Source organism: Pteropus medius, unplaced genomic scaffold (assembly GCF_902729225.1).
Source record: "Pteropus medius unplaced genomic scaffold, Ma_sr-lr_union100, whole genome shotgun sequence".
NCBI classification, from domain to species: Eukaryota; Metazoa; Chordata; class Mammalia; order Chiroptera; family Pteropodidae; genus Pteropus; species Pteropus medius.
The window spans coordinates 60,713-86,076 of NW_024341893.1; the positions used below are offsets into that span (position 1 = coordinate 60,713).

Here is a 25,364-nt window from a genome sequence, read left to right on the forward strand (position 1 = left end):
ATGTACAAAAATCATAGAAGCATACACACAGATGCAAGCAGGCCTGGACAAACATGCAAGCGTCAACACACAAACAAGGCTACATGTAGACAGTGCATGCTCACTACACCCACAAAAACAAACACACGTGTGTGTGTGTGCATGTGAGTGAACACTCATTCCCATTGACCTTGTTAACCACCACAGTATCTCCTGGGGCATGTGGGAGGGGAGTGAGCAGGTCATTGGGCTGCCTGAGCAGGAAGTATGAACTCTCAGCACCTTTCTTTCAAGGTCTCGCTCTGGGACAATGATGAGAGGGACCATAGCGAATGGATGAGGTTACATAACCGAGTTAGGGGGCAGGCTTAGGATAAAAGGCCCGGCTTGAGACTGTCGTGGGCTGGAAGGCAGTCAGTCTGGGACCATGGAGCTCAGTGTCCTCCTCCTCCTGGCTCTCCTCACAGGACTCTTGCTTCTCCTGGCCAAGCGCCACACAAAGGCACGTGGCCGCCTCCCACCAGGCCCCCGTCCTCTGCCCTTCTTTGGGAACATTCTGCAGATGGGCAGAAGAGGCCAACTCAAATTCCTCCTGCAGGTGAGCTGCAAATGGAGGGGGTCTAAGGATGACTCGCAGTCTCTGAACTTGAGGGTCACTCACCAGAAGGAGAAAGGCACACTTCCAGGCTCAGGGGTGGGTCACGTGAAGTTTGGTGCCATAAAAGACATGGGAACAAAGCACGGTGGATGGTGGCCAGACAGTCAGAGGCGTCCCGCTTGGTTGGAAGTGCATGGGTGCTGTCCCAGGAGTGGGCAAGTGGGCGTGAGGCGGTGTCGTGGCGTGAGAATTGGGTATAGAATTTCACATCTTCTGCCACTGTCTATGAAGTCCCTGGGCACCTGCCTGCCCCGGGAAGAGAGATAAAAGGAGGCAGTGGCACTAGCCAAACAGGTTTTTCCTCTGCCAACGAAAGAGGGCAAAGACTGGTTCATGGCAGGGCCAGGACATGGATGGAGAGGAAGGCACGTAGCAGGCCAGGAGGAGTTTGCTTACCGGCGAGCGATATAACATAACAGCTGACATTAGGGAGTATCGACTAGGCTCTGTATCCCTGCGTTCCTGGGTGCTTTCATGTTTGAACGTCCACTTATTAATCAATAATGTAATCCCTGCCCATGAACCCACTTCCTGATGGGAAAACTGAGACATGACAGCAACTTCCAGCTGTGTCCTGCTTCTCCGTCCGTCTCCACCCCTCCCTCACGGCATGGTGACCACGCTCCTGAATCTTGGGCTTGTCATTCCTTTGTTTTTAACAGAGTTTTATCACATATGCGGAGACCTTAAGTAGGCATTATTTAGCTCTCGTTGTTTTCAACGTACCACAGTGTACCGTGCTTTCCCGCAAATTTCTGGATTTATGTGGCTAAGATTTACCTACATCGGTAGAAGAATTCGTCATGTCTTGTTCACAAGAACCCTGTGGCCTAAGTGTTATCCTCATCTTAAAGGTACAGGCAGTGAGTCTTAGCTTGAAGAAAGCACTCGTCCACAGTCACACGGCTGGGACTTCACAAAGAGGAGGCCGGGGTGGCACAGCGGTCCTTTACCTCCAGTGTCCTCATAAACTGAAGCTGCCTAACAGTTTGGAATAACCAAGATCCCGAAATCCATTAAGAATCTGATTAAAGTTGTGGGCTCCCTCCCCTCCCAACATCCACACACAGTTTTGCATTAAAATTTGAGAATTCCAGACCCTTAAAGCTCTTCTAAGAATCTTTCAAAAGAGAGGGAGGGACGGAGAGGGAGAAGGAGAGGAGCAGAAGGGGAGAGGGAGAGCGGGGGAGGGAGAGAGGGAACGAGGAAGGAGAGGGCACGAGCTACTGGGCGTCTTGATGGGACAGTTTGGGGAGGGGGCCGTCCTCTCCTCCATTCCCCGATATGCTCCCAAGTCCTCTGGAGTCAGACAGCTCTGGCTTTGTGACAGTAAGAACGAGTGCCTCGTAAGACGGTTGTGAGAGTAACTTGGGACACTGCATAGAGTGGACCGTGAATGCTCCTTAAACGGCAGCTAATTTGATCCACTCATTCTTCTATGCACTCATTCAAAGGTAACTTATTTACTGGGCATCTTATGTGTGCTTGGGAATGTTCTAGGTATGGCATTGGGCAGGGCATACAAAATAAACCGATAAGGAAATATGAGATAGAGGCGAGCTCTGATTCCAAGAAAGCAGGGTACTATTTTAGAACGTGGTGGGAGCTGCTTTGGATTGCAAAGGCTCCGTCCTGCTTTATCTCTGGGCAGAGACCTTAAAGATGCAGGGGGAAGGCGTCAGGGAGAGGCAAGTGTTGGTGCAAGAACCCAGAAGCAGGAGCAAGCTCAGCATGTTTTGGGGACAACGTGGAGGCTGAATCTGAGTGTGCACAGGGCGAGTGGGGGAGAAGCAGAGGGGTGACGGGGCCACGTCATGCAGAGCTGCGTGGACCGTGGTAGAGACTTCAGATCTTATTCTCGCTGAGGCAGGAGCACCTGAGGGCTTGGAGCAGGTCAGGGATATTACTTAATTGACACTTTAATCAGATTACTTTGGGGTCGGTGGTGAAATGATTGCAGAAGGGACAGGAACGGGAGTAGGGAGACCAGTGAGTAGGCTTTGCAGATCAGTGTAAGACATTTTTCAGTAAGCTTAACCTTTTTATGATTATAAGTTAACTTTTTTTTACTGAAGTTTAATATCACCCTAATAAGTGCACAAATCTTGAGTACTCAGCTCAGTGAATTTTCTTAAACAAACATGCTCACATAAATCACATACACATAAGCAATAACAGACCCATCCCCAGGAACCCCCATCAAGTTCCCGTCCAGTCACTACCCTCCCACTATCCTGACAGCACGGGTTAGTGTTACCTGTTTTTGAACTTCATATAAATAGAATTATGGACTCTTTTGCATCTGGTTACTTATGCTCAACAGGATGCTTGTGAGTTTCATTTGTGTTGTTGGGTGTAGCTGTGGTTTGTTCTTTTTCATTGCCGTGTAGTATTCCATGGCATGGCTGTGTCACTATATAGTTATCCTCTATTGACGGTACTGAACATTTTATTGATAAGGTTTCGATGAATCTCCTTGTTCTTTATGTAGGTGAACGCAAGTACTCATTTTTGGGGTACGTAGCTAGGAGTGAAGCTGATGAATCATGAAGGACGTGCGAACTTTCTGCTTCAGTAAATCCCACTGAGCAGTTTCCCAAGAGGCTTAATGATGTTACGATTTTTCAGATTCACAATCACCGCCAGAGGGCCATCGCTTGCCCTTCATGTCTACTAATTGGGTGGTTCAGGGTAGTTCTTTGGGGGAAATTGTCAAGAGACAAACAGCAGGTTGAAGAAGAATGATTCTCCAGTTGCGATTCCAGGGAGATCTGACCGGACTCAAGAGTATAGATATTAACCATCTGTATGGCCTGGGGCACCAACCAATCAAATAGGCCCTGGCTGGGTCATGGGTTAATCCTTTAGTTGCTGGGTCCTGGGAAGGTGAAAGGCAGACTGGGGTGCAGGGTTTCTGGGCAGAGGTTAACTACCAATCCAATCTATAGAGACATTCATGTCATCTGCAAATAAGCACAGTTGTATTTCTTCCTTTCCTATTTGTATACTGTTTATTTCTTTGTCTCGCCTTATTGCATTAGCTAGCACTGCCAGTATGATGGCGAATAAAACTGAGAAGAACATCTTCGTCTCGTTCCAGACCTTAGGGAGAGAGGATTTAGTCGTTCACCATTAAGTATGATTTTACCTGTAGGTTTTTCACAGATATCCTTATTAGATTAAGAGAGTTGCCTGTATTCTTAATTTGCTGAATTTATGTGTCATAAATAGATACTGAATTTTGTCAAAAGCTCTTTTCTTGCATATAAACGATCACCTTTTCCCTTATTTTTTAATATGGTTAAATACATTGGGTTTTTTTTTGTGTGTGATGTATTATTCTTTTTCTATATTGTTCGACTTAATGTGTTAATGTTTTTTGCTAAGGATTTTTAATGTCTGTTTATGAGAGCTATTGGTCTGTAGTTTTCTTATAGTGTCTTGTCTGTTTTCAGTATTAGAGCAATGCCAGCCTCATGATAAGTTGAGAAGTGCTCGCCCTTCTTCTGGAAGAGTCTGTTGAGAATTGGTTTTATTTCTTATTTAAGTGTTTGGTAGACTTCACCAGGGAAACCATCTGAGCCTCTAGGTTTCTCCTCCCACCTCCCCCTCATTCTTTTCCTCTTTCTCCTCCATCTTCTCCTCCTTCTTCTCCTTCTTCAGGTTTTCAACTACAACTGCAATTTCTTTCATACACGCAGCACTATTTCAGCTATCTATTTCTTCTTTTGTGAGTTTTGATAATTTACGTCCTTCAAAGAATTGGTATGTTTCATTGAGATGTTTGAATTTATGACATAGAGTTGTATATAATAGTCCCCGATTATCTTCGTGATGTCTGTAGATCAGTAATTATGTCCCCTCTTTCGTTTCTAATATTGGCAATTTGCGTCTTCTTTTCTTTTTTTCCCCATTAACCTGTCTAGATCAATTTTTAAAAGAGTCAGCTTTTCGTTTTATTGATTCTATCTCCCCAGAATATTGAATTCATTGATTTCTGCTTTAATACTTTATTATTACTTCCTTCTGCTTACTTTAATTTGCTCTACTTTGTCTAGTTTCCTAAAATAAATACTTAGGTGATTTTAGATCTTCTTTCCTAATATATGCTTTCAATGCTGTAAATTCCCTTAAGTATGACTCAACTGTATCCCACAATTCTGATTTTTATCTAGCTCAAATATTTTTAGTTACCTTTGAGACTTTCTCTTTGACTCATGCTAATAACCCATGGGTTAATGTATTGTTTTGTTGCAAATATATACATATATTTTTCTACAATTTTTTTAAAATTAATTTCTAGTTTAATTCCTTTATGGTCCAAGAATGCACAACATATTATTTCTATTGTTTTAATAATTTGTCAAGATTTATTTTCCAGCCAAGAATGTGGTCTATCTTAGTAAATGTTTCATGCTTATTTGAGAAGAAAGTATATTCTACTACTGTTGGATGGAGACTTTTATGAATGCAATGTTGGCCAATTTGGTCGATAATGCTGTTTGGTCATCTACAATCTTACCAGTTTTCTGCTTACTTGTTCTGTCAATTACTGAGAGAGGAATGCTGACATTCCCAACTATAACTGTTGTTTGTTCATTTCTCCTTTCAGATCTATTAATTTTTGTCTTATGTATTTTGAAGGTAAATTGTTATGTGCATACAGATTAGGATTGTTACATCTTCATGAAGAATATATCCCTTTTTCATTATGTAATGTCCCTCTTTGTCTTTGATAATCTTTATTCTGAAATCTACATTGTCCAAAATTAATATAGCTGCTCCGGCTTTTCTTGAATTAGGTTTGCATGGCATATCTTTCTCCATTCTTTTGATTTTTTTTTAAATTAAGTTTATTGGGGTAACATTGGTTAATACAATTATATCATCTTCAGGTGTACATTATCATTTGACATCTGCATATTCTACTTTGTGATTACCACCCAAAGTCTAGTTTCCTTCAGCTACCATATATTTGATTACTTTACCCCATCTACCTCTCCCCTCCTCCCCCACCCAACTAGTAACCACTATAACCACTATAGATTAGTAACCATTAGTCTACAGTCCTCTGGTAACCATTAGCCTATAGTCCATGTCTATGAGTCTCTGTTTGTTTGTCCTGCTCATTCGTTGCTTTTAGGTTTGTATCCCACATATAAGTGATATCATGTGATTTTCAACTTTTTCTGTCTGGCTTATTGTGCATAACACGATTATCTCGAGGTCTGCCCATGTCGCAAATAGCAGTATTTCATCTCTTCTTATGGCTGAGTAATATTCCATTGTATATATGTACCACAGCTTCTTTAGCCAATCATCTATCATAGGACACTTTGTTTGCTTCCATGTCCTGGCCACTGTGAATAATGCTGCCATGAACATCGGTGTGCAAATATCTTTTTGGGTATGGGTTTTCAAGTCTTTGGGGTAAATACCCTGTAGAGGTATTGCTGGTCATATGGTAGATCAATTCTTAGATTTTGAGGAACCTCCATACTGTTTTCCATAGTCGCTGTACCAATTTGCAGTCCCACCAGCAGTGTATGAGGGTTCCTTTTTCTCCGCATCCTCTCCAACATTTGTTATTATTTGTTCCATTGATTATAGCTATTCCAACAGGTGTGAGATGGTATCTCATTGTGGTTTTGATTTGCATTTCCCTAATAGCTAGCGATGTTGAGCATCTTTTCAAATATTTGTTGGCCATTTGTATGTCCTCTAGGAAAAAATGTCTGTTCAGGTCCTCGCCCAGTCTTTGATTGGATCATTTTGTTGTTGTTGTTGTTACTGAGTCGTATGAGTTCTTTGTATATTTCAGATATTAGGCCCTTATTGGAGGTGTTGCTTGCAAATTTATTTTCCCATCCAGATGGTTCTCTCTTTACCTTGTCGACGATTTCTTTTGCTGAGCAGAAGCTTTTTAGTTTGATGTAGTCTCATTCCTTTTATTTATTTATTTATTTATTTATTTATTTATTTATTTATTATTTATTTTTTTAATTTATTTATGCCTACAGCACCTAGTCTTCCTAGGTGGTCTCCCTTCCAAGGACTAACCAGGCCCTAACCTGCTTAGCCTCCAAGATCAGACATTGGGCTTTTTCAGGGTGGCATGGCCGTAGACCATGGACCATGACTCCACTGGGGCACAAGCCCAGGACCTTCTGCGTGTAAAGCAGATGTGCTAACTGCCACACTATGGAACCATGTCCCCATTCATTTATTTTAGCTTTTACTTCTCTTGCTTTTGAGGTCAAATTCATAAAATCCTCTTTAAGTCCAAGGTTCTTCAGTTTAGCTCCTATGTTTTCTTCTATGCATTTTATTGTTTCAGGTCTTATATTTAGGTCCTTAATCCATTTTGAGTTAATTTTGGTTTGTGGTGATAGACAACAGTCTAGTTTCATTCTTTTGCAGGTGGCTTTCCAATTTTCCCAGCACCATTTATTGAAAAAGCTTTCTTTTCTTCACTGTATGTTTTTGGCTTCCTTGTCGAAAATTATTTGCCCATATAAATATGGGTTTACTTCTGGACTCTCGATTCTGTTCCACTGGTCCGTGTATCTGTTTTGCTGCCAGTACCATGCCGTTTTGATTACTGTTGCTTTGTAGTATAATTTGAAGTCAGGCAGCGTGATGCCGCCAGCCTCGTTCTTTTTTCTCAGGATGGCTTTGGCAGCTCAGGATCTTTTGTGTTTCCATACAAATCTGATGATTTTTTTGTTCTATTTCTTTAAAAAATGCTGATGAGATTTTGATGGGAATTGCATTAAATCCGTATAATGCTTTAGGTAATATGGTCATTTTAACTATGTTGATTCCTCCAATCCAAGAACATGGAATATCTTTCTATTTCTTTGTATCTTCTTCAATTTCTTTTAATAGGGTCTTGTAGTTTTCATTATGTAGGTCCTTCACTTGTTTCATTAAATTTATTCCTAGATATTTTATCCTTTTTGTTGCAATTGCAAAAGGAATTATTTTTTCCATTTCTTTCTCTGACACTTCGCTATTAGAGTATAGGAAAGCTATGGATTTTTGAACGTTGATTTTGTATCCAGAGACTTTACTGTATTTACTTATTCTTTCTAGTACTGTTCTTGTGGAGTCTTTAGGGTTTTCTATAGAGAGAATCATGTCATCTACAAATAGTGACAGTTTGACTTCTTCGTTTCCTATTTGCTATTTGGATGCCTTTTATATCTTTCTTTTGCCTGAATGCACTCGCTAGGACCTCCAATGTTATATTGAAAAACAGTGGCGATAGTGGACAGCCTTGCCTTGTTCCTGATCTTAGAGGGAAGGTTTTTAGCTTTTCACCATTAAGTATAATGTTGGTCGAGGGTTTGTCAATATGGCCTTTATTATGTTGAGATACTTTCCTTCTATACCGATTTTGTTAAGCGATTTGATCATAAATGGATTCTGTATCTTGTCAAAGGCTTTTTCTGCATCTATTGATATGATCATATGATTCTTATTTTTTAATTTATTTATGTGGTGTATCACATTAATTGATTTGTATATATTGAACCATCCCTTTGCCTCTGAGATGAAGCCCACTTGATCGTGATATATAATCTTTTTAATATGTTGCTGTATTCGGTTCGCTAGTATCTTATTTAGGATTTTTGCATCTGTGTTCATGAGAAATAGTGGTCTGTAGTTTTCTTTTTTTGTGTGTTATCTTTACCGGCTTTTGGTATCAGAGTAATATTGGCTTCATAAAATGTGTTGGAAAGTATTGCCTCCTCTTCGATTTTTTGGAAGAGTTTGAGGAGAATAGGTATTAAATCTTTGAATGTTTGGTAGAATTCACTGGTGAAGCCATCTGGTCCTGGACTTTTACATTTTGGTAGGTTTTTGATGATTGTTTCAATTTCCATACTGCTGATTGGTCTATTTAGATTTTCCAGTTCTTCTTGATTCAGTCTAGGAAGGTTGTATTTTTCTAAGTACTGGTTCATTTCTTCCAGGTTATTAAATTTGGTGTTATATACTTTTTCATAGTATTCTTGTATGATTCTTTGTATTCCTGCTATGTCAGTCATAATTTCCCCTCTTTCATCCCTGATTTTGTTTGTGTCCTTTCTCTTTTTTCTTTAATGAGTCTAGCCAGGGGGTTGTCAATTTTATCAACCTTCTCAAAGAATCAGCTCTTTGTTGCATTTATTTTTTCTATCTTTTCGTTTGTTTGTTTTTAATTTCATTTATTTCTACTCTAATTTTGATTACTTCTTTCTTTCTGCTGACTTTAGGCTTCATTTGTTCTTCCTTTTCTAGTTTTTTAAGATGAAGCATTAACTTGTTTATTATGGCTCGTTCTTCTTTTTGGAAATAGGTTTCTTATGATAGGAACTTTCCTCTTATGACCACTTTTGCTATGCCCCAATAGTTTTGATATGTTGTACTATCATTATCATTCATTTCTATGTATCTCTTGATCTCTCTTTTTATTTCTTCTCTGACCCAGTTATTCTTCAGTAGCATGTTCTTTAATCTCTATATATTTGTGGTTCTTCCTAATTTCTTTCTGCAGTTGATCTCTAGTTTCAAAGCATTATGATCAGAGAATATGGTTGGTATGATTTCAACCCTCTCATATTTGTTGAGGCTATCTCTGTGTCCCACTTATTAATATCTCTGTGGTGTATTCTTGAGAATGTTCCATATGCACTAGAGAAGAATGTATAAGGCGTTGTTTTGGAATGGAAGGCTCTGTAAATGTCAATTATGTCCAGTTGGTCTAATGTATCATTTAAGGATGTTATTTCCTTATTGATTTTCTGTTTGGATAATCTGTCTGTATCCGACAGGGGAGTATTTAGGTCCCCTACTACGATAGTGTTTTGGTCTGCTTCTCCCTTTAGTTCTGTTAGTAATTGCTTTACATATTTTGGGGCCCCCTGATTGGGAGCATAGATATTAATAAGTGTTATGTTTTCTTGGTTCATGATTCCCTTTATCATTATGAAGTGTCCCTCAGTGTCTTTCTTTACCTTTTTTATTTTGAAGTCTATTTCATCTGATATTAGTACTGCTACTCCCACTTTTCTCTGAATGCCATTTGCTTGAAATGTCATTTTCCACCCTTTCGCCCTGAGTCTATATTTGTCTTTGGAGCTGAGATGTGTCTCCTGGAGGCAGCATATGGTTGGGTTTTGTTTTTTGATCCATTCTGCAACTCTGTGCCTTTTTATTGGTGAGTTCAGTCCATTTACATTTAGGGTGATCATTGAAATATGAGGTCTTTTTATAGCCATTTTATCTTTTGCTTTCTGGTAGCTCAGTGTTCCCATTGCTTCCTTGTCCTTGTGCTTGTGTTTTCTTTATTTTGGTTGGCTTTTGTGGGTTTTCCCTCTGGTCCTTCTTGCTTTATGTTATATACAATGGTTCTGAATCTTTGGCATGTGGCTACCGTTATGAATATGTAAAAGATAGTTATATATATACAGTCATCCATTTTCTTTTGCACGTGCCTTATCTCCATTCCCCTTTGCGAATTTGTATCTTTGAATCTCCCCAATTTCAGTCATTGTTATCTCAATTTGTTCCTATGTATGCTGAACGTTCATTACTACCTTGTTATAACAATTCTCTTATTATTATTTAAGCTTATAACACCTGTTCTTAGTAAGAGTTGCACCCCTCTGCTTCTATTTGCCTGATAGTCACTTTACTCCTAATTATGGTATTTTTTTTTTTGTCATTTTGTTTTAGGTGAACTGACCCCTGTCAGTATTTCCTGTAGTGCAGGCCTCATAGTGGAGAATTTCCTCAATTTTTGTAAGTCTGGAAAAGTCTTAATTTTTCCTTCATATCTAAAGAAGAGCTTAGCTGGATACATTATTCTAGGCTGGTAGTTCCTTTTACTTAATAGTTTAAATATTTGATTCCATTCCTTTCTGGCTTGTAAGGTTTGTGCTGAGAAGTCCGAGGATAATCCAATGGGTTTACCTTTTTATGTTACTGTTTTTTTTTCTCTCCCTGGTTGCCTTGAGAATTCTCTTTGTTGGAGATTTTTGATAATTTTAATACAATGTGTCTTGGTGAAGGCCTTTTGGGGTTGAGATAATTGTGTGTTCTGTTGACTTCTTGAATTCCAAGTTTTAGCTCATTCCTTAGTTTTGGGAAATTCTCGTCAACTATTTGTCTGAAAATGCTTTCTAATCCCTGTTTCTTTTCCTCACCTTCGATAATGCCCATTATTCTTATGTTTCCTCTCCTGGTGGTATCAGCTAGTTCTTGAATTTCTCTTTCATTATTTTTCATTCTTCAGTTTCTCTCTTCTTCCTTCTGATTTATTTCTAGATTTCTGTCTTCGATATCGCTGATTCTGTCCTCCATTTGGTCTATTTCCCAAGCTTGCTATTTCATTTTTCGACTCTTGCAGTGTATTCTTCACCTCCAGAAGTTCTATTTGGTTCCTTTTGAGTGTTTCAATCTCTTTGTTCTGCTCATCTAGTTGTTTTTTCAATTCCTGAAATTGTTGATTTGAGTCTTTTTGGATCTCATTGAATTTTTTCAGCTGTACCATCCTGAATATTCTGTCATTTAAGTCGCATATTTTTATGTCTGTAAGAATATTTTCTGGAGATTTTTCCCTTTCTTAGATGCCTTGTAACCTTGGTTGTTCATGGTGTTTAATGGACTATTTCTCCACCTTGGCATTAATGGAAGTGTATTCTACTGTTTTTTCCAGAAAGAAGATTTATTATATAAAGGTCTCTTTAGTCTGTTGCAAAGAAGGTGTTTTCTTTTGGTTTCCAGTAGGTAGCGTCTAAGCCTCTTAGATCCTGCTTTATATAAAGTCTTAATAATGCTTTTTAAATTTATTTGTAGATATTTAATCACGCCCACTACCCTCAGTTTCAGTCCCTGTCAGTGTCAGTGACAGTGTTGGCAGTGTTTGCTCAGATTCCCTTGGGGCTCCGCTGTGATTGGTCTCGGAGGGTATGGAGGGAGGGGCCCTCTGAGTTGGGGATTGGGGTCTGTGGCTCAGCCTCAGTTTTGCAACCGTGGCAAAAATCAGCTGTTGTTCCTCTGCAGTCCCTTCCCGCTTCTCTGCTTTCTGCCCTAATGTCTGGGCCCTGCAGTCACAGCTATCCCAGGCAGGAATGTTCAGGGAACTCGCTACAGGAACTTGCTGCTTCTTCTCCCCTCATCATTCTCCTGCAAGGAGCTCCAGCAGCTACAGAGAGGCAGCTTCTTTATTACTTCCAGTCCACCACCTGACACCCGGGATTCTGACCTTATGTGCAGATCCCATGCTCAGAGGTTCTGATGTGCAGTTGGGGTGTTTTTTGTTGAGTTTTAGATGTTCGGTTTATTGTTGTTTCAAGGGGAGAGATCTGGGGAAGTCTCTCACTCTGCCATGTTTCCAAAGTTCCTCTCTTTTGATTTTTAAATCTAAGTCTTTATATTGAAACTATATTTTTATATACAATATAAAGATAATAATTGCTTTTTATCCAATCTGACAATCTCTGTTTTAGTGTATTTAGACTATTCACATTTAAACTGAATATTGATATATTTGGGGTAAAATCTGCCATCTTGCTAACTATTTTTTATGTGTTGTATTGTTCCTTATTTCCTTTTATTCTGCCCTCTCTGATTTTAATTGAACATTTTTTATGATGCAATTTTATTTATGCATGTGACTTACAATTTATACCTCTTTTGAAAATGTTCTTAGTGGTTGTCCCAGGCAATACACAATATTAAATTATATGAGTTCATTTTCAAATAAAACCATGCTATTTCATATGCATTGAAAAGAAGAAGAAGAAGAAGAAGAAGAAGAAGAAGAAGAAGAAGAAGAAGAAGAAGAAGAAGAAGAAGAAGAAGAAGAAGAAGAAGAAGAAGAAGAAGAAGAAGAAGAAGAAATTCCAAGTTAAATACAAACTGGCTAATGTCTAATTTTATTGCATAATTTTCTTTAATTTGGGGGAAAGGTCATCCTATCTACCAAACAGAAAAGATAGTCATAATGACTTAGCACCTTTACAGAATTACAAAAATCTTAGACTCTGATCAGTTGTGTAAATAAAATGACTTTCTATTTTGGAGTGAGATTATTTTTAAATGGATCTATTAGAAAATATGCTTAGCTTGGCATAAAAATGTTCCATAATCATTATACTCTCTTATTTCCATGGTTTGAGTAAGTTTTCTTAGCAGAAGGGAAGAAATTCAAAAGCCCCACTTACTAACCTTCCCACTCACCAACAGAAAAATGACCTCTGCACTAAACTCACTTTCTAGAATTTGTTTCCTAAAACTACAAGTTTATTTTTATTGGCACTGAGGGCAACAGCTATGCACTGGCAGTACCTTCCTGTTTCTGATGAAAACATCCATGAAGAGGAAAATGTTCATCCATCCCCTCTCCCCACAGCTCCTCACTTTTCTAAAACTGATCCCTCACTCCCAATGGGAAGAATCCGTAGTCCACAGATAACTTAAAATCACAGAATTCTGGAATCTTCAACTATTAGAACAAAAGACTCTGAGAACAATGGTATCCCAGAAAAAAATGCTAGCTTGGGGAGGATGTTCAGCTTGGTCTTGGCACTACTTCATAAAACACCTCCTATGATGAGTCTTCTTGGACTATACATGAAGATCTCTCAGGTTCACTTATCTTGTCTCCCTAGGGAAAAAAATTATATTCTAGGTATCTTCCTCTAACTGCAGCCAAGAAAGAAACCAACAGATTTCTCCAGGTTTCTACGGTTAGGGCCATGAATGTCCTTTTTCCACTAAATTTTTCATGGTCCCAGCTTCATTGTCCCAGTAGCAGTCTTTCATTTTAAGAAGCATTTATTAAATGCTTGCTGTGTGCCATAATTCATTGAATAGTACCCCAAACCCCAAAGGGTCAATACAACTTTTTGTCCCATTTCTAGATGAGGAAACTGAGGCACAGAGAATATCCAAGGTTTATTCTCAGGGAATTTTAGGACCATGACATTTTACAACCATCCAACCATGCTAAAAGCCCCCATTGGTTGAGCTCTTTATTATGTGCCAAAGTCGGCATTAAGAGGTTTGCAGGCATGTTATCACTTCAAAAACTCTATAAAAGAGGTACTAATATTATCCTCCCCAAAATACAGATGAGGATAGGCTCGGAGAGGGAGACTCACTTTTCTATGTTCTTCACGTCTGTCGGTTGCCAAAGTCAGAGAGTGCTACTCTTTGTGTGCAGTTATCCAGAGCAGGAACACCAGAGCCAGCCAAGCACTCTTCTTCATCGCCTTCCTCCACAGGGAGGCAGAGACTTCCAGAGTGGTCCCAGTGCACATGGAACTCTTCATGACAGCAGCAAGCACCCGAAGAACTTTGCCCATGCTCATCTGTCAACATCCACCCCAAGCCCAGATTTCCAGTTCTGAAAATGCACCCTTAGTGATGTGCTGGTAAATGTTTAACAGTCAGGTCCTGAGGGGTGGGGAGGGGTCCTGGTTTGTAGAGTTTTATGACCTCTGTGGTGTAAATGCATCCATCACAGCCAATTTCAAGCAACCTACCAACCTGATGTCACTGAACATGGGGTTGGAAAGAGATGTGCAGAACCCAGCATTGTATAATATTTTTACCATAGAAATAAGTAACCTCAACAGCATAGCTAATGGTAAAAAAAAAAATAGAAAGTGAAGAGCTTTGAGTATTTATTATTTTCTTTTAAAAATAAAATGTATTCAATTTTAAGTTTACATAATTTAATTAATAATGGCTGTGTCTCACAACCAGTTCATATAATTGCTGGACATTTAATAATCGGCTTTTGCACCACACCACTGCCCCTCACCAAGTAGTTCTGTAACAAGCTCTGCTGAGATCCCTGCCCAAGGGAGCAGGGAACTTCTGGGGAGCAATGCCTATGGCTAAAATTCAGTGCATACATGCTGGTGTGGTCCTACCTGATGTTAGGGGTTTCTTTTGACAGAGATTGGTAGATAACTAACTCAAACACTTCTCCAGGACCACCCCTCACTAATATTCCCATTATTCAGCAACTAAAAAGGCCTCCAGGTCTCTGCTCCATCTCCACCCAGTGTCTTTCTGTGTTATACCTGTTGTTAAGTATTTTTATTATCACTACTAGCAATATCTAACTCCATACTTGCATCCTCCCTTCAAGGAATCTTGTAATACCTCATAATGGATGGTCTAAACTCCATGCTGGGACTGGGTCGAATTACACATTTCATACCTTTAGAGAAACTCTGAGCTAAAAATATTTTTAAGGCCTCCTCACTCTCTGACATGCTGTGATTCTAGGCTAGAACATCAAGCTGGAGCCTCACAATGAGAGGGGATGTGGAAAAGGAGTTGGGAGTAGGTATAAGTACCAAGGAGATTTCCTAGTGGGTACATAGATTATGGCATTAAATGACATTGACACAGAAACTGTGGGAAACAACAGATTGTTGTGCCTCCACTCCTGGTTTCCTGCCTGGAGTGTGATGGTGACAGGGGCTGTTCTAAGGATATTTTCTCTCTCCTTTCCTGTTCGAGTGGAAAGACCAGACTCACAACCACAACGTTGCATCATGGATAATTAAAAAGACTAGTCCTGAATGCAGAGTGTGTGTGTGTGTGTGTGTGTGTGTGTGTGTGTGTGTGTGTGTGTGTGTGTGTGTGTGTTTTGGGAAGGGTCAGAATGGACGGGAGAGGTGACAGCTGGGGGAGTCAAAGAGGCAGGCTAGAGCTGATTCTTACTCCAAAAATAACATCCTACCTGGAGATCCAAAATCCAGAAGGTGGTCCTCTATTAGTCATTCAGTTTCTCAGAATTCCCACCACATCTGGACACATGATGCCTCAGCCCAGTCAGCCAAGCCTTATTTCAAAACCTGTGCGTTCCCTAAGAGATTAAATTTCCAAGTCTTAGAATCCAGGCACATGAGAAGAGCATTAAGTTTTGTTTAATAATATGTATAGGTAGAATATAATAGGTAAAATATAATACCCAGGAATTTTGTTTTAAGGAAGTAAAGAAGATTTACAAATGTTTGGTACAAAAAGAGTTGTAAACCATTTGTTTAGGTTATTCAGAAAGCAATCACTAGGCCATACCTCTAGAGTGGTCTTCTCCTCTAGAGATTGGGACTCAGAGGTGGTCTCTACATCTTAGACTTTGACAATAAATGCACGTGGGTGCATATACACACACACCAGCAAAGTTCAGGTAAACCAACACAAGTAATCTTTATTACTATTTAATATCACTTTGAGTAGAAACAAGAAAAATAGTCAAATTAAACCTTTTCAACTGAGTTATTTCTCTTGCTATTTTCTAAATCTTCATCTAACTGCCTTTATTATTTTTAAAAACTGAAACTAAAGCCAAGAGGATTAGGTGACTTACCCAGTGAAGAAAAGATAGAGCTGAAATCTGAACCCTGATTGTTTGATTCCTAAACACAATAGCTTAAAAATGAAATTCAATCACTTCCCACACCCTGCCAAGGTGTTGAACTAGGAGTTAAGCTGAAGAAGAGGAACTGAAGGACTGGAAATATGAAGAGAGGGGAAGGGCCCCAGTAGATTTCCGTAGGTGAATTTAATCCATCTCTAATTACTTTTGAGATTATAGATTATATAACCACCCCTCATATAAAGCACTTGTTCTCTGATTGTATCCATACCCGGAAAACTTGGATCCCAGGGTGTTCAGATTTCTGCACAGCCAATTTCTCAGAAGATATTTAGGCAGGATCTGATGCTCCTCGACCCAGCACCATGGAGCTGGGAGGGGCCTTCACCATCTTTCTGGCACTCTGCTTGTCTTGTCTGCTCATCCTCATCGCCTGGAAGCAGATCAACAAGGGGGGAATGCTGCCTCCAGGTCCCACACCAATACCCTTCTTGGGAAACCTAATACAAATCCGTACGGATGCCACCTTTCAGTCTCTTATGAAGGTGAGTCTGTCTACCTCCTCTCTTAGAGCTGGAAGCAACTGGTTTTATAGACAAGATACATGTGTAACCATCTAACTTCTAAACCACAGTCTCCTGGAAACACAGAACTTATGAATCTTAGAACTCTGAAATTCCAGAATCTTAAACTTTTGGAAACACAGACTCCTAGCACACTGGAACGTAAGACTCTCACAATCTCAGAACATTGGAATCACAGTACCTTATATCCTAAAACACAAACACTCTTGCAATTTGGTTATCATAGAACTTTGAGACTTAGTATCATGAAATCTTAAGATTCTAGAAATTTAACATTTTAGAGAGAGAAGCATGGATCTTGGAGTTCATCTTATCGAGGTCTATCATTTCACAGATGAGGAAACTAAGGCTTGTGAAAGTGTTGGGGCATGGGGGGAGTCTTGCCCAGGATCACAAGAGCCAAGGCATCTGTGCCTTTGTCTCAGTAGTTCTTCCAAGCCCAGGACTTACCTTTATGTTATTCCTACATTTGTATCCCCTTGAAATCTTCATCTCCTAAAATCCTTGATTGGTCTATACTTGGTGCTCCCTTCAGCCCTCTCCTATGTCTTCCTTTACTCCCAGCTCAGGGAGAAATATGGCCAGGTCTTTACTGTGTACATGGGTCCCCGGCCGGTAGTTGTTTTATGTGGACATGAAGCAGTTAAGGAAGCGCTGGTAGACCGAGCAGATGAGTTCAGCGGCCGTGGAGAATTGGCTTCAATAGAACGAAACTTCCAAGGTCATGGTAAGTAACAACAACAATTAAAACAAAAGTATTATCGTTTACTTCTTATGTCCCAGGTTCTTTGATAAATACGCCACATGAATTATTGCACTGACTCCTTTGAGAGACATATTAATGTCTTACTAATTTTGTAAATGAGTAAGCTGTAAATGAAGGTGAGAAAGGTTGGGTAATATCAAACAGTAAGTAGTAGTACAATTTTATTTTGAACCCAAACCATCTGACTCTAGAGTATCTGCTGTATTACTTTTGTTATTACTTTTAATGGATTAGTGACACTGTGTACTCACTGGAGTCCTCATAGACAACTTTACTTGTTATTTTCCTACACAAACACACACACCCAACCCATCGGTCTCTGCCTCCTTAATTTTGGTAGATATATTTCTAGTGTTATCTATACATCCATCTCTAATCGTCCACACCCTTCAATTCCAAGCAGCCTCACACTACTCTTTCCAGACTTTCCATCCATCCACTTTTCCCTTGTCCCATTCATTCACCAAAAAACTCACTCATTAATTAGACTTTCAATGCAAGTATCTTTCCATCCAACATATATATATGTGTGTATATATATATATATGTATATGTATATTATATATATCAATTAACTTTACATTTACCTGTCTATCCATCATTCCATTCATTTTTTCATTAACTCTTCCATCATTCATCCAGCTATTAATCTTTCCATTTATACATCTTTCCACCCATTTATCCAACCATCTCAAACCATCCATCCATTAACCATTCACCTATCCATTAGGTCTTTCATCCATCCATCAGTTACTCCTGTTGTAAACTCTTCTTTCCATTCATTAATCCACTAAAATCATTTCATTAAAATTCTAAGAATTAATTCACCAATCCATGCATATATGACAATTTCTAAATGTTTCTTACTACATGGTAATTCCTTTTGTGTAGGTATGTTGATGTAGAGGTATGAGTTTCCGTGCACGTGTATGTGTATATCTAAAGAATCCAAGTGGTATGTAGAAAATAAAGATAGTGTCCCGATTTTAAGTACTCTAAATGGCATTTTATCTATACTTCTTTCCACATTCCTATGCATCTATCCAGTTATTTACCCAGTTTCAGGTATTTATCTGGTAAGAAACTTTTCTTGACCACCCCTAAACATTACTAGCCTAATTCCTTTTCCTCCATCACAATCCTGGACTGTTTTTGAGGGACCTGTACATAGGGAACCTTAGTCTCCCCATCAAGCCTAGGAGGTTGGGAAGAGCTTTCCTTGGAGCAGAGCCTAGAGCTTTCAAAATCTGTCTCCATCCTTGTTCAGCACAGGGCTGGACACAGGAAGGGGAGGGAGGCAGAAGCCTGACACTGGGATTCTGGCAGGTGTAGCTCTGGCTAATGGAGAGCGATGGAAGATTCTCCGACGCTTCTCCCTCACCATCCTCCGAGACTTTGGGATGGGAAAGCGCAGCATTGAGGAGCGGATCCAGGAAGAAGCTGGTTTCCTACTAGAGGAATTTCGGAAGAGCAAGGGTATGCGGGTCTCGGGGGCGGGGATGGGTTACAAGGTTACTGGGTGGTTGTAGAGAGCTCAGTCTTGAGAAGATGGACCTTGGTGGGAGAAACCTCTGGAATGGGAGAAGATGAAAAAGATTAAGGATTTACTGAGATTTCTACCCAGGTTCTGTATTAAAAGTTAACATGAAGGGCCCTTAGAGATGACTTGTCCATAAACTTTAATCTCAGAGAGTTTGTGAGCTCCTGATATCATATGCAGATTTTGGCAATGTGTGAGTTTGTGCTTTTTGTGTGTGTGATGGAATCAAACATACACACACAACTGTGTAAAAACCACATAACACAAAATTTTTACCATCCTAGCCATTCCTATGTGTACTTTTCAGTAGTGTTGAGTATATCCATATCATTGTGAAGATAAAATAGAGCTTTAGAACTATTCCATCTTGGAAAGCTAAAACTCTATACTCATTTAATTACTTTTTAAAAAGGAATCCAATCCTTACCAAAATATAAGATCTAGAACCACTGGGGTCTAGAGAAAAAAACACATAGAGGCCAAGAAAAAAAGAGATGACTAGATAAGAGATAGAAATAGCGATAATTTCTCTAAATCAGAGATTTATCGCCTTGGCTCCATTGGATGCTAAATAATCTACATAAAGTCCTTGAATGTCCGTGTACCCCCAGAAATTATTTGCAAAGTGGTATATTTGTGAATATGGGCATTATTGTAGAGATATTATCCCTAAATCCACTGGCCTGTCAAGTATCCTGCTTTATAGGTGGTGCACTTGCGGCCAAGTGAAGGATGTTCCTAATAGGTGAAATGGAATCATTGATAGAGATAGATGGAATTCATCCATCCTATTTTTTTTTAATGTATCCCTTACTGTGACTTCTTTTCCAAATCTGTGACTCTCTAGCACAAACAATTAAATATTAATACCAAAAAGTGGTGATTAAGCTCCATCAGCATTTCTTCAGAGTTTACTACGTGGCAAAGACTGCGTTAAGCATTTTACATCGATAGTTATATTGAATCCTCATGAACCAGTGAAGTGGTTGTTAAGTCAATTTGCATATTAGGAAATCTAGATTCAAAACATGGAAATGAAACAACTAATATGTGTTATTAGGCAGTGAGGCTGGGACTCATATCCATGACTGAATGATTCTACACCCCATGCTCCTAGTCACTGCCTCTAACATAGACAATTTCCATCACCCAGGTGCTCCCATTGAGCCCACCTTCCTCCTGAGCCGCACTGTCTCCAACGTCATCAGTTCTGTCGTTTTTGGCAGCCGCTTCGACTATGAGGACAAGCAGTTCTTGAAGCTGCTGCAGATGATCAACGAGAGTTTCATTGAGATGAGCACACCCTGGGCACAGGTGCCCACCAGCCACCTCTCAGCCCATTCCCAACCTCAGTTAATTAAGCACCTGCTTATCTTACTTAATCACCCCCACAACCCTGGGAGGCTCATCACATATCAATATGCCCCAAGTCCCCAAGAAGCAAATGGACTCACTCAGTTCTCAGACCCAGTGCTGGATGTTGAGTCCAGCTATCTGACTCCAGACTCAGTCCTTGATGGTCATGGGTGCCCATCGCTGACAAACCTCCTTTGCCTATTTCCCACAGCTATATGACATGTATTCTGGAATCATGCAGTATTTGCCAGGAAGACATAATCGCATCTACTACTTGGTAGAGGAGCTCAAGGACTTTGTAGCCTCCAGGGTCAAGAAAAACGAGGCATCCCTTGACCCACAGAACCCTCGGGACTTTATCGACTGCTTCCTCATCAAGATGCACCAGGTACTCCAGCCGTTTCCTCTCATTGCCTCAATCCCTAGCCTCATCTGCACCTTTAAACTCATTTGTAGATGCATTAGAGTCAAAAAAAGCAAGCGTTGTTTCACATGATTTACTTTTATTTATAGATGAGATATAAAGACTGTAAAGGCAAAAACTCTTATACTTCTAAAATAAACTTCCAATCTAAAAATTTTAAGAACATGGAACCTTAAAAGCTTACACTTTTCTAATCAAGTATTATTACAACTGTCAAAAACTTACAACTGTCGAGTTTTTAGAATCTCAGAATTTGAGAAGCCTAGACATTTAAAATCTTTAAAAGTTTAAAGTCTTAGAGAAGGAGAAATTTAGAAGCAGAATACTTCTGTATCATAGAGTCTTAGAATTTTAGAAATCTGTATATTTTTAATATAGAACAGCAATACTTGAAAGTTTAAAATTATATACCCTCCTATACTTGAACTTTCAAATCTGACGAGGCAACCTCTACTTTCTTCTCTTCCCATTCTCATCGTTCACTCCACTGCAACCACACTGACTTCCTCCTTGCTGTTCTTCTAATACAGTAGGCATCCTCCCACCTCAGGACCTTTGCTCTGTCTCTTTTGACTCCCAGATACCCATTTGGTTTACCCACCTATTGTGTTTTCACAAAGACCTACCATATACAAAGGAAGAAAATAAGAAGATAAAGTCAGAAAGGAGTGATTCTATTTTTTATCCCTCTCATTTTCAGGATAAGAATAATCCCCACACGGAATTCAACCTCAAGAACTTGGTCCTCACCACTCTCAACCTCTTCTTTGCGGGTACAGAGACTGTGAGCTCTACTCTTCGCTATGGATTGCTGCTTCTAATGAAATATCCTGAAGTGGAAGGTGGGTGTTCACCTCAGCTGCTTACCTAGTGACTCCTATTCCCAACAGGAAAGAAGGTGTAACCTGAAAACTTAGGACCCTATGGCCTTAGACTCTTCACAATTTAGAATCTCAGGATATAGAATCTCAGAATCTTTGGCTTGGAAGGCCATTTTAATTAATCTTCTACTGGGTGACTGTACTAGTTCATTATGGCTGCTGTCATCTACTGCCAGAAACTTAGTAGCTTAGAACAACACAACTTTGATTTGGTTGCCAGAGGGATGAACAGAGCCTCTATCATCTACGCCATTTTTTTCCCTCTCTACTCCGTCCTTCTTATACAGACACTTCTGATTATATTTAGAGCCAACCTAGGTAATTCTGGATAATCTCCATATCTCGAGATCCTTATTTCAATGATATCTGCAAAGTCATTTTGTCATTTAAGGTCATATTCACTGGTTCCAGGGATTATGAGTGGATATCTTCGATGGCCATTATTTAACTGACTACAGTCTCAGAATCAAATAGAATACATCTCCAATAAATTGCAGTCTGATCTGGCTATGTAACTCCAGTAACGAGGAGCTCATTATTTGCTTAGGGAAAGTACCCAGTTAAGGTTCTTCTCACTTCTAATGCAGGTCAAAATAAGCCAACAAATTTCTCCCAGTAGAGACAATGGGAGAGACTAACTTGTTTTCACTCAGATTCTTTTAGTCTCTTTTCCATTGTCCAAATTGTCTTTAACTAATCTAAGTAACCGGATATTTAATGTGCTTGGCTCTGTCCTAGTTACTTGCATACTGGATTTTATGTAAATTTTACAACTCTATGAGCTTGTTAGGCCATCACATCTATTTTGAAGATGAAAAAACAAGGGCTCAGAAGGTAACGGCATTTGCCCCAAGGTCACTCGACCAGGAAGTACAAAGTTAATTGTCACATAATTGCTGTCATTTGCTTCTATCCTGTCCTAGTTATCTATTGTGCCTCTTCCCCATCCTGTCAAAACTCTGTGTGTGAAAGCCCAGGTGTTACCAAGGCACTGTCCTATTTATCAACTCTCCGTGGCTCCTTGGTGCTTTCAAGATAAAGACCAAATATCTCAACTGGCATCCAAGGATCCAGGCTGCAGGCCTCCCCATGGTCTGATGAGTATTTATTAACCCCACCAGTTGTGTCAGGTGTTAAGAATAAAGAGGCAATCCAAACACACATGGCTTGCTCCCTCAAGATCAACAGGCCAACCCATGGCCCAACCCTGGCCCCTAGAAACACCTCCTGTGTCCTCGTCTGCTATGTTTTCTGCCCCTTCCAGCCAAGATCCATGAAGAGATTGACCAGGTGATTGGAGCACACCGGATCCCAAGTGTGAATGACCGAGTCAAGATGCCCTACACAGACGCTGTGATCCACGAGATACAGAGACTGACAGATATTGTGCCCATGGGTGTCCCCCATAATGTCATTCGGGACACTCATTTCCGAGGTTACTTTCTGCCCAAGGTAGAGTTGCACCCTCATTCTCGCCCCTTCTCCCTCCATTGCACCCTTCTCTCCTCCTGGTCCCCTACCCCATACTCCAACACCGATGTCTCCTAACTGCCCCCTTTTCACCCCAGGGCACCGATGTATTTCCCATGCTTGGCTCCGTCCTCAGAGACCCCAAATACTTCCGCTACCCAGATACCTTCTACCCCCAACACTTCTTGGATGAGCAGGGCTGCTTCAAGAAGAATGAAGCCTTTGTACCTTTTTCCTCTGGTAGGTTTCTACGGTCTGAGTTCCCCCCCAAGATCATGCTACATATGTTCAACCATCTGATGTTCAGGTCCGAATGAGAAGTTGAGTGCTATTTCATAGAATCCTAGAATCCAGAATTATAGAATATTGGGACCATTGACTCTGACAATAAGAAAAGTAACTAAACAGGGATCAGCAATCTTTTTCTGCTAAGGACCAAATAGAAACTATTTTAGGTTTTGCCAGACATATGGTCTCTGTCTGCACTCTACAGTCTGAACTACTCACCCCCACCATTTTACCACAAAAAGAACTAGTGGTTAGGAAACAGAACCTCACTCCACCACTTACAAACGATGCAGCATGGGAGAGTTCCTTCAGCTCCCCGACTGCAAAATGAAGATTAATCTCTCCAAACCACAGGAAGGGTAACTGACAAATAGTAAGCACTATTTAAATGTGAGCTTTCATTTCCCCCCTCATCAGTATCTGAAAGCAATTAGGCATTTTGTAAACCTTTGAGAAATGGAAATGAACAGAACCTTCTAATTCGAGAGTCCTTTACACTGTTCCATCTTGGAACCGGATAGAATCCGACCATCATGGAAGTGCTGCCAAGTGTTGAGAGTGGCATATCCCAGCGGGGCACTAACTATAGGAACACACTGAGTCTTTATGATAACCCTAAAAAGTGAGTATTATCGTGACCTGAGAGAAGCTGAGGAGGCAGCTGAGGCTCAGAGGGGTAGTAGGGTCAGAAGACTCCCCACGCCTCTTCACCTCAGTGAAGTGTGACTGACCTTCCCATCCTGCCCTCTGCTCACAGGAAAGCGTGTCTGCCTGGGCGAGTCCATGGCCCGCATGGAACTCTTCCTCTACTTCACCTCCATTCTTCAAAACTTCTCCCTACGCCCGCTGGTGCCACCTGCTGACATCGATATTACGCCCAAGGTCTCAGGCTTTGGGAACATCCCCCCGACCTATGAGCTCTGCCTCATGTCCCGCTGAGCGCCCCCAACTGGGCGCAGAAGGAACCATCGGAGAATAGAGTTCTGTCCAGGCACACAGGGGTATCCATCCTAATCTCTCTAAATTCTCACGACAGCCCTAAGAGAAGGCACTATTACTACTGTCACGGGGCCACAGGTCAACGAGGGTCATCTGAAAATATAGAGCTTCATATCTTCTACATCCAGAAGAAAAGCAGTGCCCTATCCAACATTTCAGCTAAAGCCTGCATATTTTTCTTTAACTTGATCACTTCTGGCTGGGTTTCTGTCTGTACCAAATTCTCGTTATAGATGCCATGTCTTTATTGTATTCCTTTGTTTTTGCCCAAAATGTGGGTCACAATGCCTTCTCCTTGATTCTCAAATCCGCACCTCCCCCAAAAAAAGCAACAAGGAATTCAAGACTGATGAGTGTAGCAAGATTATTGTGCATTGTGTGTATGTGTGTGTGTGCGACATCAATAGGGCATTGCAAACAACTCAAATGGCCTTTTTTACTTCCTTATTATTAAGTATCTGTTCTGCTTACTCATCGCCAAAGATTTCCCACTGATTGGGCCCCCCTTGTAATACCCCAGCCTCAATCATCTTGCTAGCTCATTACCTCTCCCTCCCCATCATCTCTCTTTCTAAACCTGATTTCCTGGTTGTCCTTATTATAGCTTCCAATTCCAAATACTCTCCAATCCATTTTTTAAAAATTTTAATCGGTGTCAAGTATACAGTACATTGGTTAGACACTTACATAGTTTATAAAACAATCTCCCTAATTTCTCCTTCTCTCCTCTGGGCAATGTATCAATGCTAACTACACGGTGCCGCCTATCTCCATGACCATCTATCAACTACTAATTTGTACTTCTTTAACCCTTCACCCCATCCTCCCAGCTTCCCAACTGCCCCCTCGTCCATCACCAAATTGTCCACTATATTTGTGAGTCTGTTTTTGATCGGTTTGTTCTTTTCATTCCTTAGATTCTGCATGTAAGCGAAATCACATGGTATTTTGAAAAATAGTTAAATCTCCCATAACTATATTATTCTATTTCTAAACTTCATCAACTTGCTCAGCTCTTCCTCATAATT

The 25,364-nt window shown here is 40.3% G+C and overlaps 1 protein-coding gene across 3 annotated transcripts; it reads left to right on the plus strand.

Annotated features, from left to right (window-relative positions):
* Positions 1-311: 311 nt before the first annotated feature.
* LOC120595307 (cytochrome P450 2G1) lies at positions 312-24,686 on the plus strand. 3 transcript variants are annotated; one of them, XM_039853385.1, is made up of 10 exons: positions 312-577; positions 16,469-16,573; positions 17,177-17,339; positions 18,705-18,854; positions 20,072-20,232; positions 20,486-20,662; positions 21,399-21,540; positions 22,844-23,031; positions 23,148-23,289; positions 24,095-24,686. In XM_039853385.1, the coding sequence occupies exons 1-10, from the start codon at positions 407-409 to the stop codon at positions 24,274-24,276; spliced, it is 1,581 nt and encodes a 526-aa protein (XP_039709319.1). In that variant the 5' UTR covers positions 312-406; the 3' UTR covers positions 24,277-24,686. The 3 variants fall into 3 exon arrangements, with proteins under 3 accessions (XP_039709319.1, XP_039709328.1, XP_039709337.1); XM_039853394.1 differs by having other exon boundaries at positions 16,472-16,573; XM_039853403.1 differs by lacking the exon at positions 16,469-16,573.
* The last annotated feature ends 678 nt before the right edge of the window (positions 24,687-25,364 follow it).